The sequence below is a fragment of the Durio zibethinus genome, chromosome 11 (assembly GCF_047325235.1).
Source record: "Durio zibethinus cultivar Kanyao isolate XHJ-2024 chromosome 11, ASM4732523v1, whole genome shotgun sequence".
NCBI lineage: Eukaryota > Viridiplantae > Streptophyta > Magnoliopsida > Malvales > Malvaceae > Durio > Durio zibethinus.
Window position 1 is genome coordinate 5,683,666 of NC_143172.1, and position 20,859 is coordinate 5,704,524.

The 20,859-nt window shown below is 32.7% G+C and overlaps 1 protein-coding gene and 1 non-coding gene across 4 annotated transcripts; both read left to right on the top strand.

Annotated features, from left to right (window-relative positions):
- The first annotated feature begins 2,299 nt into the window (after positions 1 to 2,299).
- LOC111291074 (auxin response factor 9-like) lies at positions 2,300 to 6,862 on the top strand. Of its 3 annotated transcripts, none has more exons than XM_022882644.2 (14): positions 2,300 to 2,457; positions 2,572 to 2,693; positions 2,855 to 2,950; positions 3,270 to 3,326; positions 3,452 to 3,604; positions 3,699 to 3,783; positions 3,997 to 4,087; positions 4,237 to 4,401; positions 4,480 to 4,593; positions 4,679 to 4,751; positions 4,832 to 4,985; positions 5,070 to 5,680; positions 5,782 to 5,969; positions 6,062 to 6,862. In XM_022882644.2, the coding sequence occupies exons 1-14, from the start codon at positions 2,403 to 2,405 to the stop codon at positions 6,198 to 6,200; spliced, it is 2,103 nt and encodes a 700-aa protein (XP_022738379.2). In that variant the 5' UTR covers positions 2,300 to 2,402; the 3' UTR covers positions 6,201 to 6,862. The 3 variants fall into 3 exon arrangements, with proteins under 3 accessions (XP_022738379.2, XP_022738381.2, XP_022738380.2); XM_022882646.2 differs by having other exon boundaries at positions 2,335 to 2,473; XM_022882645.2 differs by having other exon boundaries at positions 2,353 to 2,457; positions 5,085 to 5,680.
- A 13,369-nt stretch (positions 6,863 to 20,231) lies between these two features.
- Positions 20,232 to 20,313, top strand: TRNAS-UGA (transfer RNA serine (anticodon UGA)). The gene has a single exon. It is a non-coding gene; the product is annotated as a tRNA-Ser (tRNA).
- The last annotated feature ends 546 nt before the right edge of the window (positions 20,314 to 20,859 follow it).

A 20,859-nucleotide genomic window follows, 5' to 3' on the forward strand; every position in this document is an offset into this window, starting at 1 on the left:
GGGCATTCAAGCTCTGATTTGTATGCATGTACATACATAAGTCATTGATGTACCTATTTTTACTTAATCATATGTGCGAATAGAAGAGATTAAGTTCTTAAGCATGCATAGGATTAAAATGTTGTCTTGAGCCCAAAAACCTAAGAATTCCATTTTATCCATACAAAACCAAAAAAATAGTATTTTTGATTTTTTGAAAGTTCAAGAGAATTAACAAATTTTATCTCATGTATGTTGAAAATATCTATTTGGATTCAATACGCATATATAATCAAGTAAATAAGTTTATAAACGCATGATTAAAATTTTTTATTAAAAGTAACATTAAACTTCTCAAATATAAAGATCCAAAAACTCTCATATCTTATTATATATTTATTTTTGAAAAGTTTTAAAACTTTTCAAAAATGAATATTCAAAAAATTTAAGTTTTTTTAAAATAGATATTCAAAAAGTTTCAAAACTTTTTGGGTATTCATTTTCAAAAAACTCAATTTTATAATATAAATAGAGAAAAAGAGAAAAATGATAAAAATAAAAAATAAAAAGTGAAAGATAGAGTGTATTCAATAAAAATAAAAAACTTAGTTTTAAATTTGAAGTGTATATATAAGTGGGGTAGATATAGCATTAAATAAGGAGTAAATAGAATTCTCTAATATATATACATATATAAATGTAAGAAAAATGTAAAAAAAAAAATTCTAAATTTCTATTGAGTTAAGCCAACCCTGTTGCCTGTTTCGAAGCAGAGAATGAAATAAACGGAAACAAACGTCAAAAAACGTCGAAACAGCACCTAATGACTCTTCGTTAACCCCAACCATGCGCATCCAAATGTGAAATGCAAATATTCGTACGTACAACGCTGTTAAGAAACGACATTGCATCCTTTGCCGTCATATGGCCCTTCACGTTAACCAAAAAAAAAGACACAAAAATAACCATGGGTACCCGATTAATTTTGACAAAGTAACTGCCTTAGCACTTAGCAGTTACATGGTTTTATTGGGTCGCTTCCACCCATTATGGGCGGACCCGAGTCCCCGTATCCATCAATCATCGTAATAATTATTTAATTTTCTATGGTGCTTATGTTTGGTAGATAAAATTATAATACAATAAAATAAAATAATATTTTAAATATGATTAGATTAAATAATATTATTTTATTTTATATTTGATATATGTAATGATTAAGATAAAATAATTTATTTATTGATTAAAATTATTTTTATAAAATTTAATAATTTAAATTATTGATATAATTTTTAAAAATATAATAAAATATGTAAATTTAATTTCATAAATTAAAAATAATTATTTTTACTTCAGTAGTGTTCGGTATGGATGATTATTTCAAAAATCATGATGATCAATGCATGGTGATTAGATCATTACATTTGGTAAGTATTTGTTGATCTTACATGACGATGATATTGAATAATTAAAAGTGATCAAATTATTATCTTAGAGGGTGATATAGTTACAAAATGATAAGAAACTTTTTATTATTGAGATGAAATAATATATAAAATTAATAATAGTTAATTTTATCCATTTAATATGTGAATAAAAAGGTTACTGTTATTTAAATTTGTAATTATTTTATATTATAAAATTTTATATTTTTAAATTAATATTCATTATAACAAGTTTAAAATAACTTACATATATTTTTAAAATTTTTAAATATTTTATATATAATATACATTTTTCTTTTTTTATTATGAATTTAATATATTGGTTTTATTTTTTAATTTAAATATTTTTACATAATTTATATTATAAAAATCAATTTACTTGTCAATAAATATATTTATTAATTTAATAATTAAATTATATTTTATTATAAAATAAATAAATATTACTAATATTTTACAAATTATAATCAATAAACAACCTTAAAAATATGAATTTGTGCAATTATTATAATATATAAAATTATTTTCATATTTTTACATAAAATAATATTTAATTTTTAATATTATCAAACATAATAGTCTATGTGTTAATCATTATTAATCAAATAAGTGATTTTAAATTACGAGTTTTAATATTACTTTAGTAATTAAATCACTATAGTAATTATATTATCATAATAATCGTGTAAAAAATTTTAAACGTTATTTTGAGAATCGAATCATTTTATATAAAAGAATGATTAATTATTTTTATGATTTTATTTATTATTTTAAATACAAAGTAAATATATTATAAAATTATTATTATTTTATCTTATCCATTATTTTACGTACTAATCATGATAGTATATATATAGTAAGGTTTATTAAGTGAAGGACTATAGAGGTTTGGAGGATTTAAATTATTTTTTGGAGGTTTCTGAATTTTGCAGCTGCTGCTGCTGCTTGTTGTGGACTTGAAAAGTTCGAGAGATATCTATGATGGCGAATCGGGGAAGGTCGTTTTCGCAGACAATTAATGTCTCCTCCGAAGGTTCAAAACAAGAAGCGTAAAATTGACCTTTGATTCTAGATTTTCTTCAAATTGTTTTCTTTTTCTTTGCTTTTTTCCTGAAAATTTTTTGAAAGTTTTCATTTTCTTTTTCAGTGATAGGAAATGGAGGAGACGACCTGAATATGGAGTTATGGAAGTTATGTGCGGGCCCACTGGTTGACGTTCCTCGAGCTGAAGATAGAGTCTATTATTTTCCTCAAGGACATATGGAACAGGCAAGTCTCTTTTTGTTGTTTCATATTTTTATTTTTCTTTTTCTGGATCGTATTTTTTTTTCTGTTTGTTTTATTTGGAAATTGTTGCCTTTTTATGGAAATGATTAATTTCTTGGGTTGTTGATTGAAATATTGCTATTTTTGGTGGGGGATTGTTTTAGTTGGAAGCGTTGACATATCAGGAATTGAATCAGAGGATTCCGTTGTTTAATCTTCAACCGAAGATTCTTTGCCGTGTTGTTCACATTCAGTTGCTGGTAATTTTCTATATCTGATTCGTAATTTAATTTGTATAGGTTATAGTAATTTATAGTTTTGTTTTGATTGTTTATTTGTTTGGTTGCTGAGAAAATGGAGAGGAAAAAGGAAGTGGAATATTTATTTGAATCCTATTTGTTTTACTGTTTTTGATGTTGAAAAGAACTTTAACCTTACGCTTTGAATAATTATTTTTATTGGCTCGATGAATTGGGGTTTCATTAAGATGCTAAGTGCTGTAGACCTAGTGGACCATTATGTTTTTCTGTCAACATGATTGATTTGGGGATAACTTTTATGGACTTATTCTGTTTGTAGGCTGAGCAAGAAACAGATGAAGTTTATGCACAAATAACTTTGTTGCCGGAACCAAATGTAAGAACGATTTTGTTCTTTTCTGATTTGGACATCTTTCAGTATCGGAATGCAAGAAGGTTGGTTTGTCTTTTTTTTTCATTGTTTGAACTAGTGATTTCCAATTATCCTTTTGGCATCTATAGCAACCTGAGCCAACAACTCCTGATCCATGCCCTCCGGAGTCTCAAAGATCCACTGTACACTCATTCTGCAAGGTTTTAACTGCCTCGGATACAAGCACCCATGGAGGGTTTTCTGTTCTTCGCAAACATGCCACTGAATGCCTTCCTCCACTGGTATCAGTTTCTTGATCATGCTATTTGTTTTGGCATTTTCATCTTTTATCATAAATCTCCTTTTTATTGATTTCTGTATGTGGATATCTTTCAGGACATGAACCAGGCAACACCAACCCAGGAATTGGTTGCGAAGGATCTTCATGGTTATGAGTGGCGCTTTAAGCATATTTTCAGAGGTAATAAAAACACCTGATATATTGTCTTGCTTGTTCAGTTGCTTGATATTACAGTCTTCAACCATTTGGGTAGATTTTAGATACTGTAAGCCTTTATGTTTTTTATATCTATTCTAGCCTTTATGTTTTTTATATCTATTCTATGTAAAACCACCTCCACTATTGATGGGCAAATCACAAACATTATTATTTTGTTTTTGATTAAATGAACAGGCCAACCAAGGAGGCATTTGCTCACAACAGGATGGAGTACATTTGTTACTTCAAAGAGATTAGTCGCTGGTGATTCCTTTGTGTTCCTGAGGTAGATGCTTTTTTGCATTTTTTGTCAACTTTGATGTTTGTGTCTGCACCCTGCACATGTTCCAGCCTTTTCTGGTTATGTTCATTTCTCATGGAGCTGGTGAGCTATTCATTTAATACTTGCTATTCATTTAATACTTGGTTATCTAGAGGGGCAAATGGGGAGCTACATGTTGGAGTGAGGCGTGTTGCTCGTCAACAGAGCAGCATGCCATCATCAGTGATTTCAAGTCAGAGCATGCACTTAGGAGTGCTTGCAACTGCATCTCATGCTGTTTCAACGCAAACCCTCTTTGTTGTCCACTATAAGCCAAGGTATGATATTTACAGATTTGCCAAAATGAGATGAAAATAATATTTCTATACTTATATTTGTCTTGTCTAAACTATCAGGACGAGTCAGTTCATCATCAGATTGAATAAATATTTAGAGGCTCTTAACAATAAGTTTACAGTTGGCATGAGATTTAGGATGAGGTTTGAAGGGGAGGATTCTCCTGAGAGAAGGTAGCGGAACTTAACCACATAATTGCTTTGGGTTGGTGGTCGTTTGATCTCTTCTTTAAGTACTTAACATACCTTGGTGGATTAGGTTTTCTGGCACAATTGCTGGGGTTGAAGACTTTTCTCCTCACTGGAAAGATTCAACATGGCGATCATTGAAGGTAACTTCTTCCTACATGCTTTCTTCAACTTTAATTTAAATTATTTTGGCAGTATAAGCATAATTACTGCTTGTCAACAGGTACAATGGGATGAACCTTCCTCCATTCCAAGACCTGACAGGGTTTCACCATGGGAGATAGAACCCTTCGCTCAACCAATTCCACCAACTCTGGCTCAACCAGTTGTCACTAAGTATAAAAGGCCTCGACCACCCAATGAAATTCCGGCTCTAGGTGAGACATATTTTTCCTTGTTTGATGCCTCTTCCATTATACTTTTGCTTTTTATATTTGACATCACTTTGTTTGATAATATAGATTTACCTTCAACAGCATCTGCTCCTTGGAATACTGAAGTGACGCATTCCCCTGATCTAGCATGGCGTAACATTACTCCTGAAGGGAAAAGAAATGAAAACCATGTTATATGGCATCACTTGCAAACAGAGATGAACAGCAGTTGCAGCTCTGTCTCGAAGACTCAGAATGAAAGAAGCAGGCTATCTTCTCCTGGCATGAGTGTTTATCCACTTATGTTTCCTGAAGCAAGAGAGGATAACAAAAGTGTACGTGGTTGGCCTGTTCATTCAGGCTTTTCAAACCCACAAATAAACAATGTTTCAACATTTGATCCAATTGAAAAGGTAAAGAAATCTGAGACAGCTGCTAGTTGCCGATTGTTTGGTATTGAGCTGATAAACCACTCTGCGAGCTCAACACATTTGGAGAGGACACCTACACAACTTTCTACTATGACCACTGGTACAACTGAAGGACATGGTCTGAGTACCCTGTCACCCATTGATTCTGACCAGAAGTCTGACATTTCAAAAGATTCTAAAGAGAAGAAGCAGGAACAGTTACAGTTATCAGCAAAAGAGATCCAGAGCAGACAAAGTTGTTCTAGTTCTACAAGAAGTTGTACAAAGGTATTGAAAGTCAAATTTTCATGAAAATGTTAATTTGTTCAATTGAAGAATTATTTGCTTCTTTGAAGAATTTCCAATAAAGGGTTTGTATACGTGAACAGGTTCAGATGCAGGGGGTAGCTGTCGGTCGTGCTGTTGACTTGGGCATGTTGGAAGGGTATGATCAGCTTATAGATGAACTAGAGAGGCTGTTTGATATTAAGGGAGAACTTCGCCCTAGGAATAAGTGGGAGATTGTCTACACTGATGATGAAGGGGATATGATGCTTGTAGGTGATGACCCATGGCTGTAAGTAACCTGATGCCTTTTGTTTGTCCTTACTTTTTGAAAAAATCTCTTCTAGAATTTAGTTTATTGACTTTGATTTTATATTCGTGCAGGGAATTTTGCAACATTGTAAGAAGAATATTTATCTGTTCAAGTCAGGACGGGAAAAAGATGAGTACTGGAAGTAAACTTCCCCTGGCTTCTATTGAAGGTCAAGGGACTGTGATAAGTTCATACTCAGCTGAAAACTGAAATCGGAATCTTTTATTTTTCTTTTCCTGATTTTTATTACCTGTCGTTTGTTTCTGTTAGAAGCTTTTTGTGTTACTTTTCGGTTGTGAAGGATGTTAGCTCGTTTTTTAAAGCTGCCTACTATAGGAGACTAGAAGACATGACCTGGGTTTGAAGAACCAAGAGTTCTAAATGAATTAGTTTGGGTTAGAGGCTAGGAGCAGGAGAAAGTGAATACTTAATAACTTTGTGACGGGTTGGGGGTTGTAATCTTGGTTCTTGTGCTTGTAATTATAAAATGTGCTTTGGCAGTGTAATGCCGGTATGTAGTGAGTGATCTGGTGGTGTAATCCCGGTATTAAGTGAGTGAAGGTGTACCTGCTTAGCGCTTATGGTGCTGCTGCTGTCATTACCTTCGCTTTTTTGGTTTTCATTGATTAATGGTCAACAGCTCCTTTGCATTTATAAACTTCTTTTTCTTTTCTTTAGAAGTAGAAGGAGGTAGCCTGAATTAGGATATGAGGCCTGACAGCACCTCTTAGCTTGGCGAGTAGGCATTTAGCTCGTTGAGGACTTGATGTCAACCGGGAAGCCGAGGCATTCAAGTCCTTTGTAAATGTATTATTTTGTGAAACTTTCAACTTTTCAATAAAAATTTGTAACAACGCAATGTATGTTTGTCAGATTTGCATAGCTCTTTAATCCTCGTTATATGGTTTTTCCTTTTTTTGCCCAAGTCTCGATGGGGTTTAAATCTTTACATTTTCATTGGTTATTAGGTGATTATCATTTCAATTATTCGATAATAGTAAGTCATAATAATCTTATAAATTCAACCGATTTGTGATTCTATAAGGAGGCATAGCCCACGCTTCACTGTGCCGTTAATCAAGGGTGGCATTCGTTGGCATTTGTGAATTATAACCCTACATCGGGTGCATGACATTCCTCACATAATAATACATTTTTTTTTTCTTTGTAACACTCAAGATGGTAAGATACTCGAAAATATTTGGACTATTGTAATTTATCCAACAACTCTTTTTTGAGAAGATTGTAGCCCCATGAGGCATGCATGAGCAGCATTCCATTCTCACACATCAAAGTCATACGCATCTTAATGGATATGGGCAGCCCTGATGAATGATTTTCCATGCCAGACGGTAAGTCATGCCGCATGTGATTGACTAATATATAATAGTCTCAGCACGTAGACCGCATATCTTTAGAGCTTGACTAGTAGTAGAAATTATTGAATTATTGCTGCTAGATCTCCCTCACAAATAATTCTTGAATTGAAACATACAATTAAACCAACTGTTTGTGCCGAATTCTGAGTTGGGGTAGACCTGGTATCGTAAGAGAAAGAAAAAAAGTGGTGAGAAGTAAAGGCAACAAGTATTCTTTGCATTTATATTTTGATGCACAAGTAAAAAATTGATATGAAAAAGGTCGAAAGGAAAGAAAAGCAAAGATTTAAGAATAAGACGGAATGGAATGATAGTACCTATGTGTTCATATTTATAAGTAAGTGGCAAGGGACTTATTGGAGGACAAAAGTGATGTGATGTGGCACTGAACATATCAAGTCGATCCAAATGTCTAAAATACTTTTGGCTATTTGCTGGCAACCTTTAATAAGGAGAAAAGACTAAAATGCTCTTTGGACCACTAAATGCCCCTAACATTTTGTCAGACAATCTAAGTATTAGACTGTTAGGTACGTGATTAATTTGCTTTTGCATATGTTTGCAGACTTGACCTTAATTTCTACAAATGTAGGTTTTGAAGAATTGCTAGGGATCTGACTTCTTATGGCCAAGGTCAAATGTTTGTGAAGTTGACATGCTGGGCAAGCATCAAGGGGCATGCATTTGTTGTTCAACTCCATCTGAATGGCTTCGGTCTGTGTTGACCTAGCGTTAGTCTAATGTTGTGTGTGTACTTTGGATGAGGTATATGGTTTGTTTAAGGGTTACCGAAGTGACTTCACTTTGGGTGGCCTGAGGTGAAGATAGAAGAGTTTGGGCGAGCTGGCAATGTTTGTCTAACTGATGTGAAGCTTAATGTTTTCTAAATTTGTTCTTTATGTATGCCCTGGGGTGACCAGGCAGTTGATTTTTCAAATCGGTTCGATTTGGAATTTTTGTCCGATCTAACTAGTTCAAGTAGGTAAGATCACATTTAATGAGGAAAGAGATTTTTGGGTGGTAAAATTTAGAAAAGGGGAAAGTGAAAAGACACTTTCCAATGACGTCCTACCATGTGGAACAATCTGAGTTGTTCATATGATCTAAAACGTGACTATATAAAAGGCTGTCGGGGCCTTTATTTTTTTACCTTTTTTGCTTTCTTACTCTTAATCCGACTTGAATTTTTAGACCTAAAAGCTTTTCAGTTTTCCTCGATTTTAAAGCATTTTTTTCTTTCCAACCACTATTTCTTTTCTTACTTTGGTACTTATTTTTTCATCATGTCTACTAGTGCTAATTTCGAGGGTGAAAAGAGTTTTAGGGTAGAGCTTAGAAGGGTCGGTTCAAGCATGACGATGACGATCTAATTTCACCATTCATCACCGATCAAGACTACAGCAAGATGGCTTACTGGCTTAACCCAATGTCAAAAAAGAATAGCAAAGAGTTGAAGACAATGCTCGAGCTCGAGAAGAATTGGTCATGAATGTGAAAAAGCTTTATGCTCAAATTGATTTTAATTTGGAGGATCCTTTTCTTTTCCCAATCTCCTAGGTCAGACTGACTTCTTTAACTGACATTCCTTTTTCTTCAGTTGTTTCCCTTTTTGGAGTTCAATCTTGTTATCCTCCTACCTCCTTTGCTCTTTAACCCGTCATTAATGGTCCTATTCTTTCTTTAATTCCTTCTCAACTAGCTCATGTTGATGTCCTTTCTTTTTCTTTTAAAGAATTTTTTCATCTTTCCTCTTTCTTTAGTATTGTGGTGTTCTCCACCATTATTCCAGCTCAAAATCTTACTTCTACTCAGAAGTCTAAGTTTTCTAATAGTGAAGACTCTAATGACGATGGGGGTTATGATAAGAAGCAAGCAGAGAAGGATAACCTAGTTGAGGAAGATGAAGGTGAGGGAAGTCCTCCTCGAAAATAACTAAGTTGGCTGAGGTCCCAGTTTATACCCCTTACTTCTTAGGCGTGATCCCTAAGGAAGTTATGAAGAACTTAAAAGGCAGGGTTAATCCTAAAGACTGCCCTAATATGTATTTTGCTTACATGTCCATTCTTTGGGAATGAACTTTCATTTTTTAGAAAAGGGGTATAGTATATTGATGTCGAGGACCTCAGATCGAGTTACTGATAAGCTAGAATCTCATCAACTCTAAATGTGTTGGGACTCCATAGTCATCGGTTTGAGTTTCTCCTTACACCTTTTATTTGTTGAAAATTTCCTTTCTTATAATTTAATACTCACCTATCTCACTCCTAATTCATTTTGGTACATAGTAGCATTCATAATTTTTTGCCAACACTAAAGTATTTATCCTTCCCTCCCTTTATTTAGGGAATTTTTTTTGTTAAGAGGCACCCTAATGACAAAAGGTGATTTAATGTAACAGCTTATCCCAATAAAAAATTATTCGTAGATTGCTCAAGCTTAATAAAAAATTGAAAGTTTCTCTTCCTTTGCATCTAAAAAGAGAAACAGAATAAAGATGGTGAGTTCAAGGTATGAGAGATTTTGAATGAGCTTGGGAATTTTGATGATGTGCTCATTCTTCTTTTTGTATCTGACCTCACATATCTAGATAAAATAATGAACTACATTTGAAGAAAGGACTTGGTCATAGATGCCAATGAGCTGACCTTCCTTGAGATGGTAAATGAGTCCAAGTATTGGGGCAAGTGCAAGGTAACCTTGTAGTGTTTTTATTTTTTTTATTTTTTTCTAACTTTTAGTTCATATTTACAGAGATATCTTCCTAACTGTCCAAAGATTTTAATTTTTATTTATATACACATAAGCCAGGGCCCAAGAAGACATAGAAAAACCAATAAACTCTTCTTTTAACAAGTAGCTGAGCTTATCAACTTAGCCTTCTACCATGGCTAAAGGTAAGCAAAAGATGATGGCACTGAGAGAGATCTCCACGATAGCTCTTTCTTTAGCCAAGAAGCAAAAAATCAAGGCCTCTTTTTTTTTAAAGAATCTTAAGGCTTATATTTTAAGACCCAGCTTAAAAAAGATCTACACGAGTCTATAGTACACTCTTAGTGAGAATCCACTAGAGAGTGCTGACATGCCCAGGAAGTTTGCTAAGTTACAGTCTTTTCCAGTAGTAAGTAACATTTCAGCTCAGTTTTCGTGTTACTATTGTTGACTTTATTATTTTTTTTTTAAGTTTGAGCTTTGCTTTTCTTTGCAGTCTATTAAAAACTTCCACCTTAGCCCCATATTTGTGCCAGCTAGGCCTTACATTATGCCTATATAGCAATGGCCTACATGTTCAAGGTTGAAAATGACCTGAATATCTAAGGTGAAGAGAACAAAAAAAATATCGAGTCTCTAGTCAATATACGATCTAACTTCAATATCACCCATAACAAAGAGGTAGAGTAGAAGAAACAAAAGGCCAGTAAGGCATGCAGGGATAAAGTCATCCTAAAATTCATGGCCACTGAAGAATACACTCAGTTTCAAATGAAATTCTCAAAGAAGAACATTCTTGGTGCATTCGAGCTAGCACAAGGTAAGGTGCTTTTTAAATACGTTGACTTCAACCTTGATCTCTTGGATATCAACATGAATAACATCAGGTCGAGGTTTCCACTACCTCTATCTGAGAGGGAAGATGATAAGGATGAGGATGAGGATGTAGCCATAGATGCTAAGTTTGAGTTGCTTTTGCACGTGAAGCTAAGGCTACTGCTATTGACTTGGGATGCTTGTGAGGCTTTTTTTATTCTTTTTTGTTAGTTTTAGTTTAAACATGAGGTCGGGTTTTTGTAAAGACTTTAGACTAGATCAGATCACTCACCAAAATTTTTGTTAATAATTTTTTTACATTTAATTGATAGTGATAACCCTGACATTGCAATGACAATTAAAATTTTTGTTCAAGTCTTAGCTCGATTTTTTTTTTAATCTCATTAATTCCTTTATAAAAGACTAATAAGTTTAAGCACGACAAGTTAATTGATTCACCAAATAATCACAAAGTTTAAGCTTGATAAACATAGCTAAAATAATTCAAAACGATTTAACGAACCAATCTTAAGCATAGACAAGTTAAAAAGTCTTAGCTCAATGTAAGGAGTATAAAATTTGAGCAATTATTTAAGAATATCTTAAATTAAATTAAGAATCTATTTTGATACAAGTCTTAAGTCAGACTTTGTTAGGTCGATCAAAGCCCAAGCTCAGGACTTTAAGTAAATGTAATTGACTTTAAGTCTCAGGTTCGATGTAGTTGGTTTTAAAGTTAGGTCGACCAACACCTAAGTTTAAAACTCATAATAAATGTAATCAAAATAACTTTATTCAATAATTTTTAAGTTACAAGTGTGATTTCGATTTTGTCCTAGCTAGTGATAATAAATTTTTAATTATTTACATTCCACGTCTTCGAGATGAGATTGTTGTTCATGTCTTGTAATCTATATAGGTCATGTCATGGATGACCTTTTTTAACCACGTATAGTCCCTCTTAAGTCAAGGCTAGTTTACCATATTGGTTGTTCACTCTTGAAACTTTAACTTTCCTAAGTATCAGGTCACCTTTTTTTTTTATGATTTATGCCAAACTCTCTTGTTATAGTAGTTAGACATTCTTTATTAGTAGGTTGCCATTCTAGTTAAAGCTACATCTCTTTACTTTTCTACTAAATCCAAGTCAGCCCTAAAGGCATTTTCATTTCTCTCTATTGAATCAAGCTCGAAAGATTGACCTCAACAAGCACTACATCCTTTGTCCTAAATGCCAAGTGAAAATATGTCTCTTTTATGGGGACTTTTATGGTCATATTTAGGTTTCACAAGACTTTAGGGAGTTCATCGGCCCACATGCTCTTAGCCTCATCTAGCTTTGATTGAGGATGGGCTTTTAATATTGTTATGTTGACCATTTTGACTTGTCCATTAGATTGAGGATAGATGACCGATGTGAATCTCAAGTCGATGGGAAGATTGAAGTATCACTCTTTGAACCTCAAAATTTTAAATTATTTATCGTTGTCTGTTATGATAGATTGAGGTAAATTGAATCGATAGACTATGTTTTTTCTATACAAATTTCTTGACTTGGGCTTCCGTCGTGCTAGCTAGGGCCTCAGCCTTGAGCCATTTCATACAATAGTCAACTGCTACTAGAATAAATCTTTTCTATCCTATGGTCGATGTGAAGGGCTTAAAGACATCCATTTTTTATTGTGTAAAGGGCCAAAGGCTGATACTAAGAATGAGCTCGATTGATGGAATATATTATACATGGGTAAAATTTTGACATTTATCACATCTTATCATTAGGTTGATCATGTTTTTCTTGATAGTGAGCCAATAATAGCCACGCCTAAGTACCTTATAGGCTTGTGGCTGGGGTCTAAGGCGGTTTTTACATATCTTTTCATAAATTTTTCTAAGGACGTAATTTGCTTTATCATCATCTAAACACTTTAGGTAAGGCAGATTGAAAGATTTGTTGTATACCTTCTTGTTAATTATGGCATATCGAATAGCCTTTCTCATCAAAGCTTTAGCTCATACCTTATCTTCGGGCAATTCTCCCGTGGTTAGGCACACCTTGATAGAGCTCATCCATGATTTTTTTTCTTCGATTTGTCTGACTAGTTTCTTTTCAATGTTATTTTGTGTTAGTTTTTCCACCATGATTTAGATTGAATTTTTTGTCATCATCTTTAAAGTCAGTTTGGATAAGAAGTCTACTAGTGTATTCTCTGACCTCGATATTTCTTTAACTTAACTTTATAAAAGGTGACGATAAGAGCCAGTGCTTTGTCTAAATATTTTTAGATCCCTTCTTCTCTGGTTTTAAATTCATCGTTTATCTGATTGATCACTAACTGAGAATCACTGTATACAATTATATGTTTTATATTCAGCTTGATTGCCAATCTTAGGTTGACTATTAACGCCTTATACTTGGCCTCATTGTTAGATGCTCTGAATTTAAATTTGAAGATGTATTAATATTATAGGTCTTCTGGGTTGATCAAGATAAGGTTGGTCCCATTACTTTGGCATAGCTGATCTGTTGATGAAAAATCTCTACATTTTTTTTTATCTTTTTTGTTCTCTTTAGATCAATTGTCATCCTAAGCTGAAGTGCATTTTATGATAAAGTCGACCAAGACTTAGGATTTTATGGTCAATCTGGAGAGAATATGTAGGTCATATTCATTGAGTTCTATTACTCATTTGATTAGTATGCTTGACAATTTGGTTTTTGAAAAATGTACCTAAGTGATTGATCTATCAATACATGAATCGTATAAGCTTGAAAATATGGCTTGAGCTTTTTGGTCAATGTGACCACTACATGGCTAGTTTTTCTATCCAAGTGATTTATTTTTTATTCTGTCAATACCTTGCTTACAAAATATATTGGTCTCTACCTTTCTTTTTCTTCTCAGATCAATATTGAGCTAATAGCTTGGTTCGTAATTACCAAATACAATTATAATATTTTATCAGGTTTTGACTTGAAGAGAATAGATGGAGAGGAAAAAAATTTCTTGAGCTATTCAAATGCTTTTTAACACTAAGAAATCCATTTGAATTCATAGATGTTTCTAAAGATATTGAAGAATGGTAAGTAGTAATTTGCTAACATGGAGATGGACCTACTTAGGGCGACTATTCTTCTTGTTAACTTCTATACTTCCTTTATTGAGTTCAATGCTTTCATATCTAAGATGGCCTAAACCTTCTTTTGGTTCACCTTATTATTGATCATGTAGTCAAGGCACTTGCCTAACGTGAAGTACATTTGTTTGGATTAAGTCCCATGTTATATTTTTTCAGGGTATTGAAGGTCTCTTATAGGTATTTTAAGTGCTCAACATGACCTTTGCTTTCTACTATCATGTCATCCATATATACTTTTATATTATGATCGATTTGATTTTTGAAATCTTTGTTAACCAACTTCTGGTAAGTCACTCCTATATTTTTCGGGTCAAATGGCATGATCTTATAGTAATAGAGGCCTTTTTGAGTGATGAAAATCATTTTTTTTTATCTTTTTTCAATATTTTGATATGATTATAGCCAAAATAGGCATATATGAAACTAAGAAAGTCATGTTTAGCATTGTTATCCACCAGTTGATCTACGCTATAGAGAGAAAAACTATCCTTTGAACAAGCCTTATTAAGGTTGGTAAACTTAATGCACATTTTTCATTTTTCGCTATGCTTATTGACCATGACTATGTTAGTTATCCATTCAGGGTAATAGATATTCCTGATGAAACCTATCTATAATAGTTTGTCGACCTTCTGCTTGATAACCTTTTACCTTTTTGGAGCAAAAATTTTCTTTTTTTGTTGAATTGGTTTTGTGTCCAAATTGGTATGCAACCTATAAACCATCACTTCGGGGTCAACTCCTGGCATGTCAAATGGTGTCCAGGCAAACATGTTGGTATTATCTTTTAAAAGTTAGATTAATTATTCTTTATGTTCAAGTTTAGTTTCAATTTGCATGTATTTTTTTGATGTACTTTCCCAGAATGGTATAGACACGAGATTTTTTACCGGTCCAGGCTGGTTATCATCTATTTTAGGTTTTTAGTTAATTATTTTTTTTTTTACTTAATCAAGTCAAGATCATTTCTTATGAAGATAGAACTCGACGTGGTAGTTAATATGTTAGTGAAATGATAAGTAATGAAAATGTAGAGCTAAGCAAAATGTATGTATTTTCATTTTAGTTTTTTTTTACCAGGGTATTAGCTCAGTCCTATTTACATGTATATGTTTGTGCCAACTTAAGGGCGCAATCACTTGTAGAATCTATTCAAAAGTTACAAAAATTACTAAAAGTGTAGTTTGTACTAGTGTGGAGCTTAAAAGCTTAGAAAGGCTAAAAAGCGCACATTTCTCAAGTTAATTTTCTATTATTGTGGGTGCTTACTCTTACTTTCTTATTTTTTTCAATATCTATTACTTCTTTCTCTTTTTCTCTTTTCTTAATCTTAACCAAACTATCAGTCTGCTTCCTGGTTATTCATTTCATCATTATAACGTAGCATTGTCATATCATAAACTGGTATCTCTTAATCTTTCTAACTTTATGAGTTGTTGAAAATTTTACTTTCAATTGGGAAACTGAGCTTATAAACCGTATACCAGGTTGACTAAGTCAGTCCAATGTTATGTTGTAAGCTAATGAGACGTCTATGACAATAAACTCTATAATCGAGGTGATTTTTTTTGGCTTGATTCCTAGGAAAATTAGTAGTTTGATGGTCCCTTTAACAGTCACTTGCTTATTGCCAAATCCAATTAAAGTGGTAATGATTAGTTATAGCTGGTCTTACTTGATTCTCATTTTTTTTCATGGTGGTATAATACAGGACATCAGTTGAACTTCCATTATCAAATAAAATTTTTTTGACTACATAATTGTGCACTAAGCAGTGATTACTATGGCATCGTCACAAGGATATTGAATTCCCTTTAAATTGTTTGAGCTGAAAAAGATCGGTTTGTCTTTTTAATCTTTCTCTTTTTTTTTTGTTAAGGAACCAATGGCCATGACCGGGCCATGATAAAACTTCTTCTTGGCAGAGGTAGAGCTTCTCTCTGTGATTATGTTGATTACCTTGGCAACACGTCTGTTATTGGCAAGTCGACATTCGTACTATCTTTGTTCATCCCTCTAAATTTTTTCTTAATGTTTTCCTCTGGTCTGTCTTCCCTATTCCTTTTAGGTTCTCTACGATCTTTTTTATAGTTCGACCTGTCCTAACCTTGTCTTTGTCAGTCCACAAACCTTCCTAGTTGGCTTCTCCTGATCAGAGCTTCAATTTCTTTCTTTAGATCAACACAGTCTTTGATGTTATGGTCTATGTCTTTGTGGAAAACACATATTTTGGTCAGATCCCTTATTGTATTTTGTTTCAATGGCTTTGGCCATCTGAGCTCTAGGTTTCTCTCAATTTGTATTAGAATCCTCTATTGGGAGGTATTTAGTGCAATGTAGTTTTCTTCTCTGTTTGGGCTTTAGCCCTATGTTGTCTTTCTCTTGGTAGAAGATTGTAGAAATCTTTACATTTTTAATGATCAAAGAGGGGGGATGAGCCTCTTTTACCATGGTTGTTTCTTATTGTATCTTCAACATTTATATATTTTTCAACCACAATTAGGACGTCGGTCAATGTTTTTGGTGACTCTAGGGATAAGGTCAATTTAATGTGGTACTTTCTATCACTGAGTCCACTTGTTATGGTGGTTATAGTGACTGATTGATTTAAGTTCTTCACCTATAGAGCTTTCACGATAAAACACATAATGTAGACACTCAATTTGATCCAGACCCGGATCAATTGGACCTAGTCCAAATGGGTAAGCCCAATTTTACTTTTATTTTGTATTTTTATTATTTTATATTTTTATTTATATTTTATATTTTATGTATATATTTTTCTTTGTATCTTATGTATTTATTATTTATTTACTTATTATTACTATTTATTAATATATATCTTTATTTTTTTTCTTTTTCTTTCTTTTCTATTAATATTTATATATGTATTTTATTTATCTAGTTATATATTTATTATTATTTATTCATTTATATATTATAATTTATCTATTATTATTATTTTTTATTTATCTTGTAATATTTTTTATTTATCTTATTATTTTTTTCTAATTATCTATTAATATTTTTTTATTTATCTGATTTTTTTTTTAGGCTGAGATTCAATTCTTTTAAAGAATCCTACCGTGAATGGGATTCAATTAGAATCCAGATTAGATTCAAAAATTGAATCCCCATCCAAAAAGGAATAGGGATTGATCAGAAACTCTTCTGATCAATCCCTATAAATAGGTACTGAAACAGAAAGAAAAACAGAGAGAAAAGAGTTACACAGAAAAAAGACAGACACAGAGAAGAAACAAAAGTTAAAAAAGGGTTTTGGGGTGTTAGAATCCCGAGCCAAGTCTCCGAGTTATTTTTCTTCCTCAAGCCGAGCCATTCCTAGGTTTTTTTTTTCGTTATTTATTTATTTATTATTATTATTAGATTAGATTTGTTTAATATTCTTTTATTTTTATCTTTATTTTATTTTTTTTTATTTTACTTTTTTTTTTATTTTCACTTTTATTTTATTTTATTATTTTATTTTCTTTAAATAAAATTCAAAAATAATATTTTTGGGGAAAAGTTGAAAGTATCAATTTTCTTTAAAAATAAGCTTTCGAAAAAATATTTTCAAGGAATAGTTGAAAGTATCAATTTTTCTTAAAAATAAATTTTCAAAAAAAGGTTTTAAGAAAAAGTTGAAAGCATCAATTTTCTTTAAAAATAAATTTTCAAAAAAAAATTTTTTTTGAGGAAAAGTTGAAAGTATCAATTTTTCTCGAAATTAAAGTTTTCTAAAAAATATTTTTGGGGAAAAGTTGAAAGTATCAATTTTTCTTAAAAATAAATTTTCAAAAAAGGTTTTGAGGAAAAGTTTAAAGTATCAATTTTCCTCGAAATTAAAGTTTTCAAAAATATTTTGGGAAAAAGTTGAAAGTATCAACTTTCCTCAAAATTAAAATTTCTAAAAAATATTTTGGGAAAAAGTTGAAAGTATCAATTTTTCTTGCACAAAAGCAGTTATTTTTTTTCTTTTTCTTTTTTATTTTCTTTTTAAATAATTCGACAATGGAGCCTCTACAAGTGAAACAATAGTTTTCTTGCATACTCTTGAGGTGAGGGAATTTTCTCAATTTTTTGCTAAAAATATTAGAGTCAATTGGGAATAATTTTCAACAACTAATTACTTGATAAATTTTTAAGGCTTATTGGATAACACAAAATTAAGTTGGTACCATCTTTCGATGGGCATTGTGAGGGTGCTATAACCTTCCTCACACGTAACCGAACTTTCGAACTCTGTTCTGGTTAGTAGACCTGAACCTATTCTTTTAGGGATCCTTAAACTTAGGTGTTTTCTGAAATGATAGATTCTTTAGGTGGCCAATCGCACATAGATAAAAAAGATTGGTGGCGACTCCTTCAAGTCAATGTCTAGCGATAAATCCCCGGATCTAGACGTTATGACACATAATATAGTCTTTCAAAGACTCATTTTTACCTTGATGAATTGGCATCAAGCTTAAAGTTGTCATTTTGGTTCTTCGGCTACTTAAAAAATGAGAAAGGAAAAAATAATTGAGTTTTTTGAACATTATGATTAACCTCGGCATAAGATTGCTACACCAGGATCAAGCTGCCCTTTTGAAAGTAGTGGCCAATCCTTTACACATAAGCGTTTCATTTACACTATGCATTATCATATTAGTCCTATAAAGTTTAAGATGATCAAAGGGGTTAGATGTACCATCAAAAGTTTTTAAGGATGACATTTTGAATCATTTTAGAGCCATGGCTCTATTAATCTCTTCAGTGAAGAATGAGATCTCCAAGAACTTAAGCTCATCCTCAAAATGACTTATTTACCTTTTAATTCGTTTTCCATGGCTTGCATTTGAGCCTTTAAGTTTTTGCTCGGTTGGGGATCTAGGTCAGTTTATTTTGATTTTTGGGTTATGGCATGTGTTAAAATATGGCTGGGGTAATGATAGGCAACTGGAATAACGTGTTCTTCTTTCTTGGAGGCTAAAAAAGCTTATACCTTTCTGTAGCTCGGTTATCTTTCAATAGCTTATCGACTAAGGGTGACCAAATCGAGCACCTTTGAAACTTGAGGTGGGGTTATGGTGTGTAGCATTTGTTTCAAAGCTTATATATGTTCTACTAAGACTTGAAATTGTTTCATGATCGAACTAGCCTATTGTGGGGTAGGTTAGTCCATATGTTGGCTATTGCATGTTTATGTTATAGCCAAGGCGACTGTTTTTCCTTCCTCATTGGCTCTCTTTTTTAGTAGCATGGTTTCTATCTTGGCTTGATGAATGAATAGCCTTTACCTAGTATGTTAAATGTTTACACCAAGCTCTTAACTAGGGGTGGACCTAGTATCATAAAGAAACGAAAGAGAACGATAAGAAACAAAGGCAAAGAGTGTTCTCTGCATTTACACTCTGATGCACAAGTCAAAACTCAATATGAAAGAGGTTGGAATGAGAGAAAAGCAAAGATTTGAGAATAATACGGAATGGAATGATAGTACTTATTTATAGGCAAGGCGAGAGACCTATAAAGGGACAAAAGTGATGTGATAGAGCTAATGTGACATTGAACATGCCAAGTTTGTCTTACATGTCAAGTTGGTCCAAATATCTAAAATGTCCTTAATTGTATGTTGGTAGCACTTAATAAGGGAAAATGCCTTTTGGACTACTAAATGCCCCTAACACCAACCTTATTGATTAACATTAAAAAATAAACCATTGGGTTCATAAAGTCACAAAATATTTGACATGATGAGGACCTTAAGACAAATGGATGTTGACGTATGAATTTAATCAATGTATATAAGTATCGGGCTATCTGGTTTATACTTATATAATGTGGATAGAGTGGAGACGAGAAAGATAAAATATGAAGATGGTGACATTAATTTGTATCACCTGTCCACATGGCTGAGTCCTAAGAGTGAGGTATCAATTCTTGCAATTTGTTAAATAGTGATACCACATACAACACCATCTAAATAAAAAGCCTATTCCAAGCTAATTCTGATAAATTTAATTTTATAATTTTAATTTTAAAATTAATATAAAAGAAATTGATTTGATATTGACTTTTTAACACTTAAACTGATTTTCTATTCATACAAAATTGCAAAATCCTATTCAGGTGTCCATTTAAAAAATATTTTTTTAACGAATTAGATTGTTAAAAGATTAATTTGTAAAACCACGAATGGCCGTGTAATCAATCCGTCGATATGTCCGAGTGGTTAAGGAGACAGACTTGAAATCTGTTGGGCACCGCCCGCGCAGGTTCGAACCCTGCTGTCGACGCATCATTATCCATTTTCGCTTTTGAAATATTTTCAAGGTCGTAAGTAAGTGGAGATATACATAGAAATTACCTTTGAAATTTGAATATTAAATTTGATGCAGATAATGTACGAGACCATGAAAGTGGGAATGGAGCACTTTGTTCAAAAAGGAAAAGTTGGTGTTATGAAAACATAACCATCAGGCTTTCAGGAAATGGAGTACAGCTGGATTCACCCGTCGAAATCACCCCACTGTCATCCAGGTTTTACTACCGCAACCTGTCCTGAGCTTCTCTTTGATCTAAAAAACTAATCACTGCCAAAAGACTGATAATATTGTTATAACGTTACAATTGGTAATGATCAGGTTTTACCGGAGAAAAACAAAGACAGACATTACAGGTCATTGGTTGCCAAACCTGATTTATGTGTCTAGGCAGGAGAGCAAGAAGGTCCGAGTTTCTGCTGTCATGACCAATGCATCAATAAATTTAACCTTAGATCGTGACATGTATTCGAATGATCCGAAAACACCTCCCCGTGCCCTTTATTATGTGTTAGACCC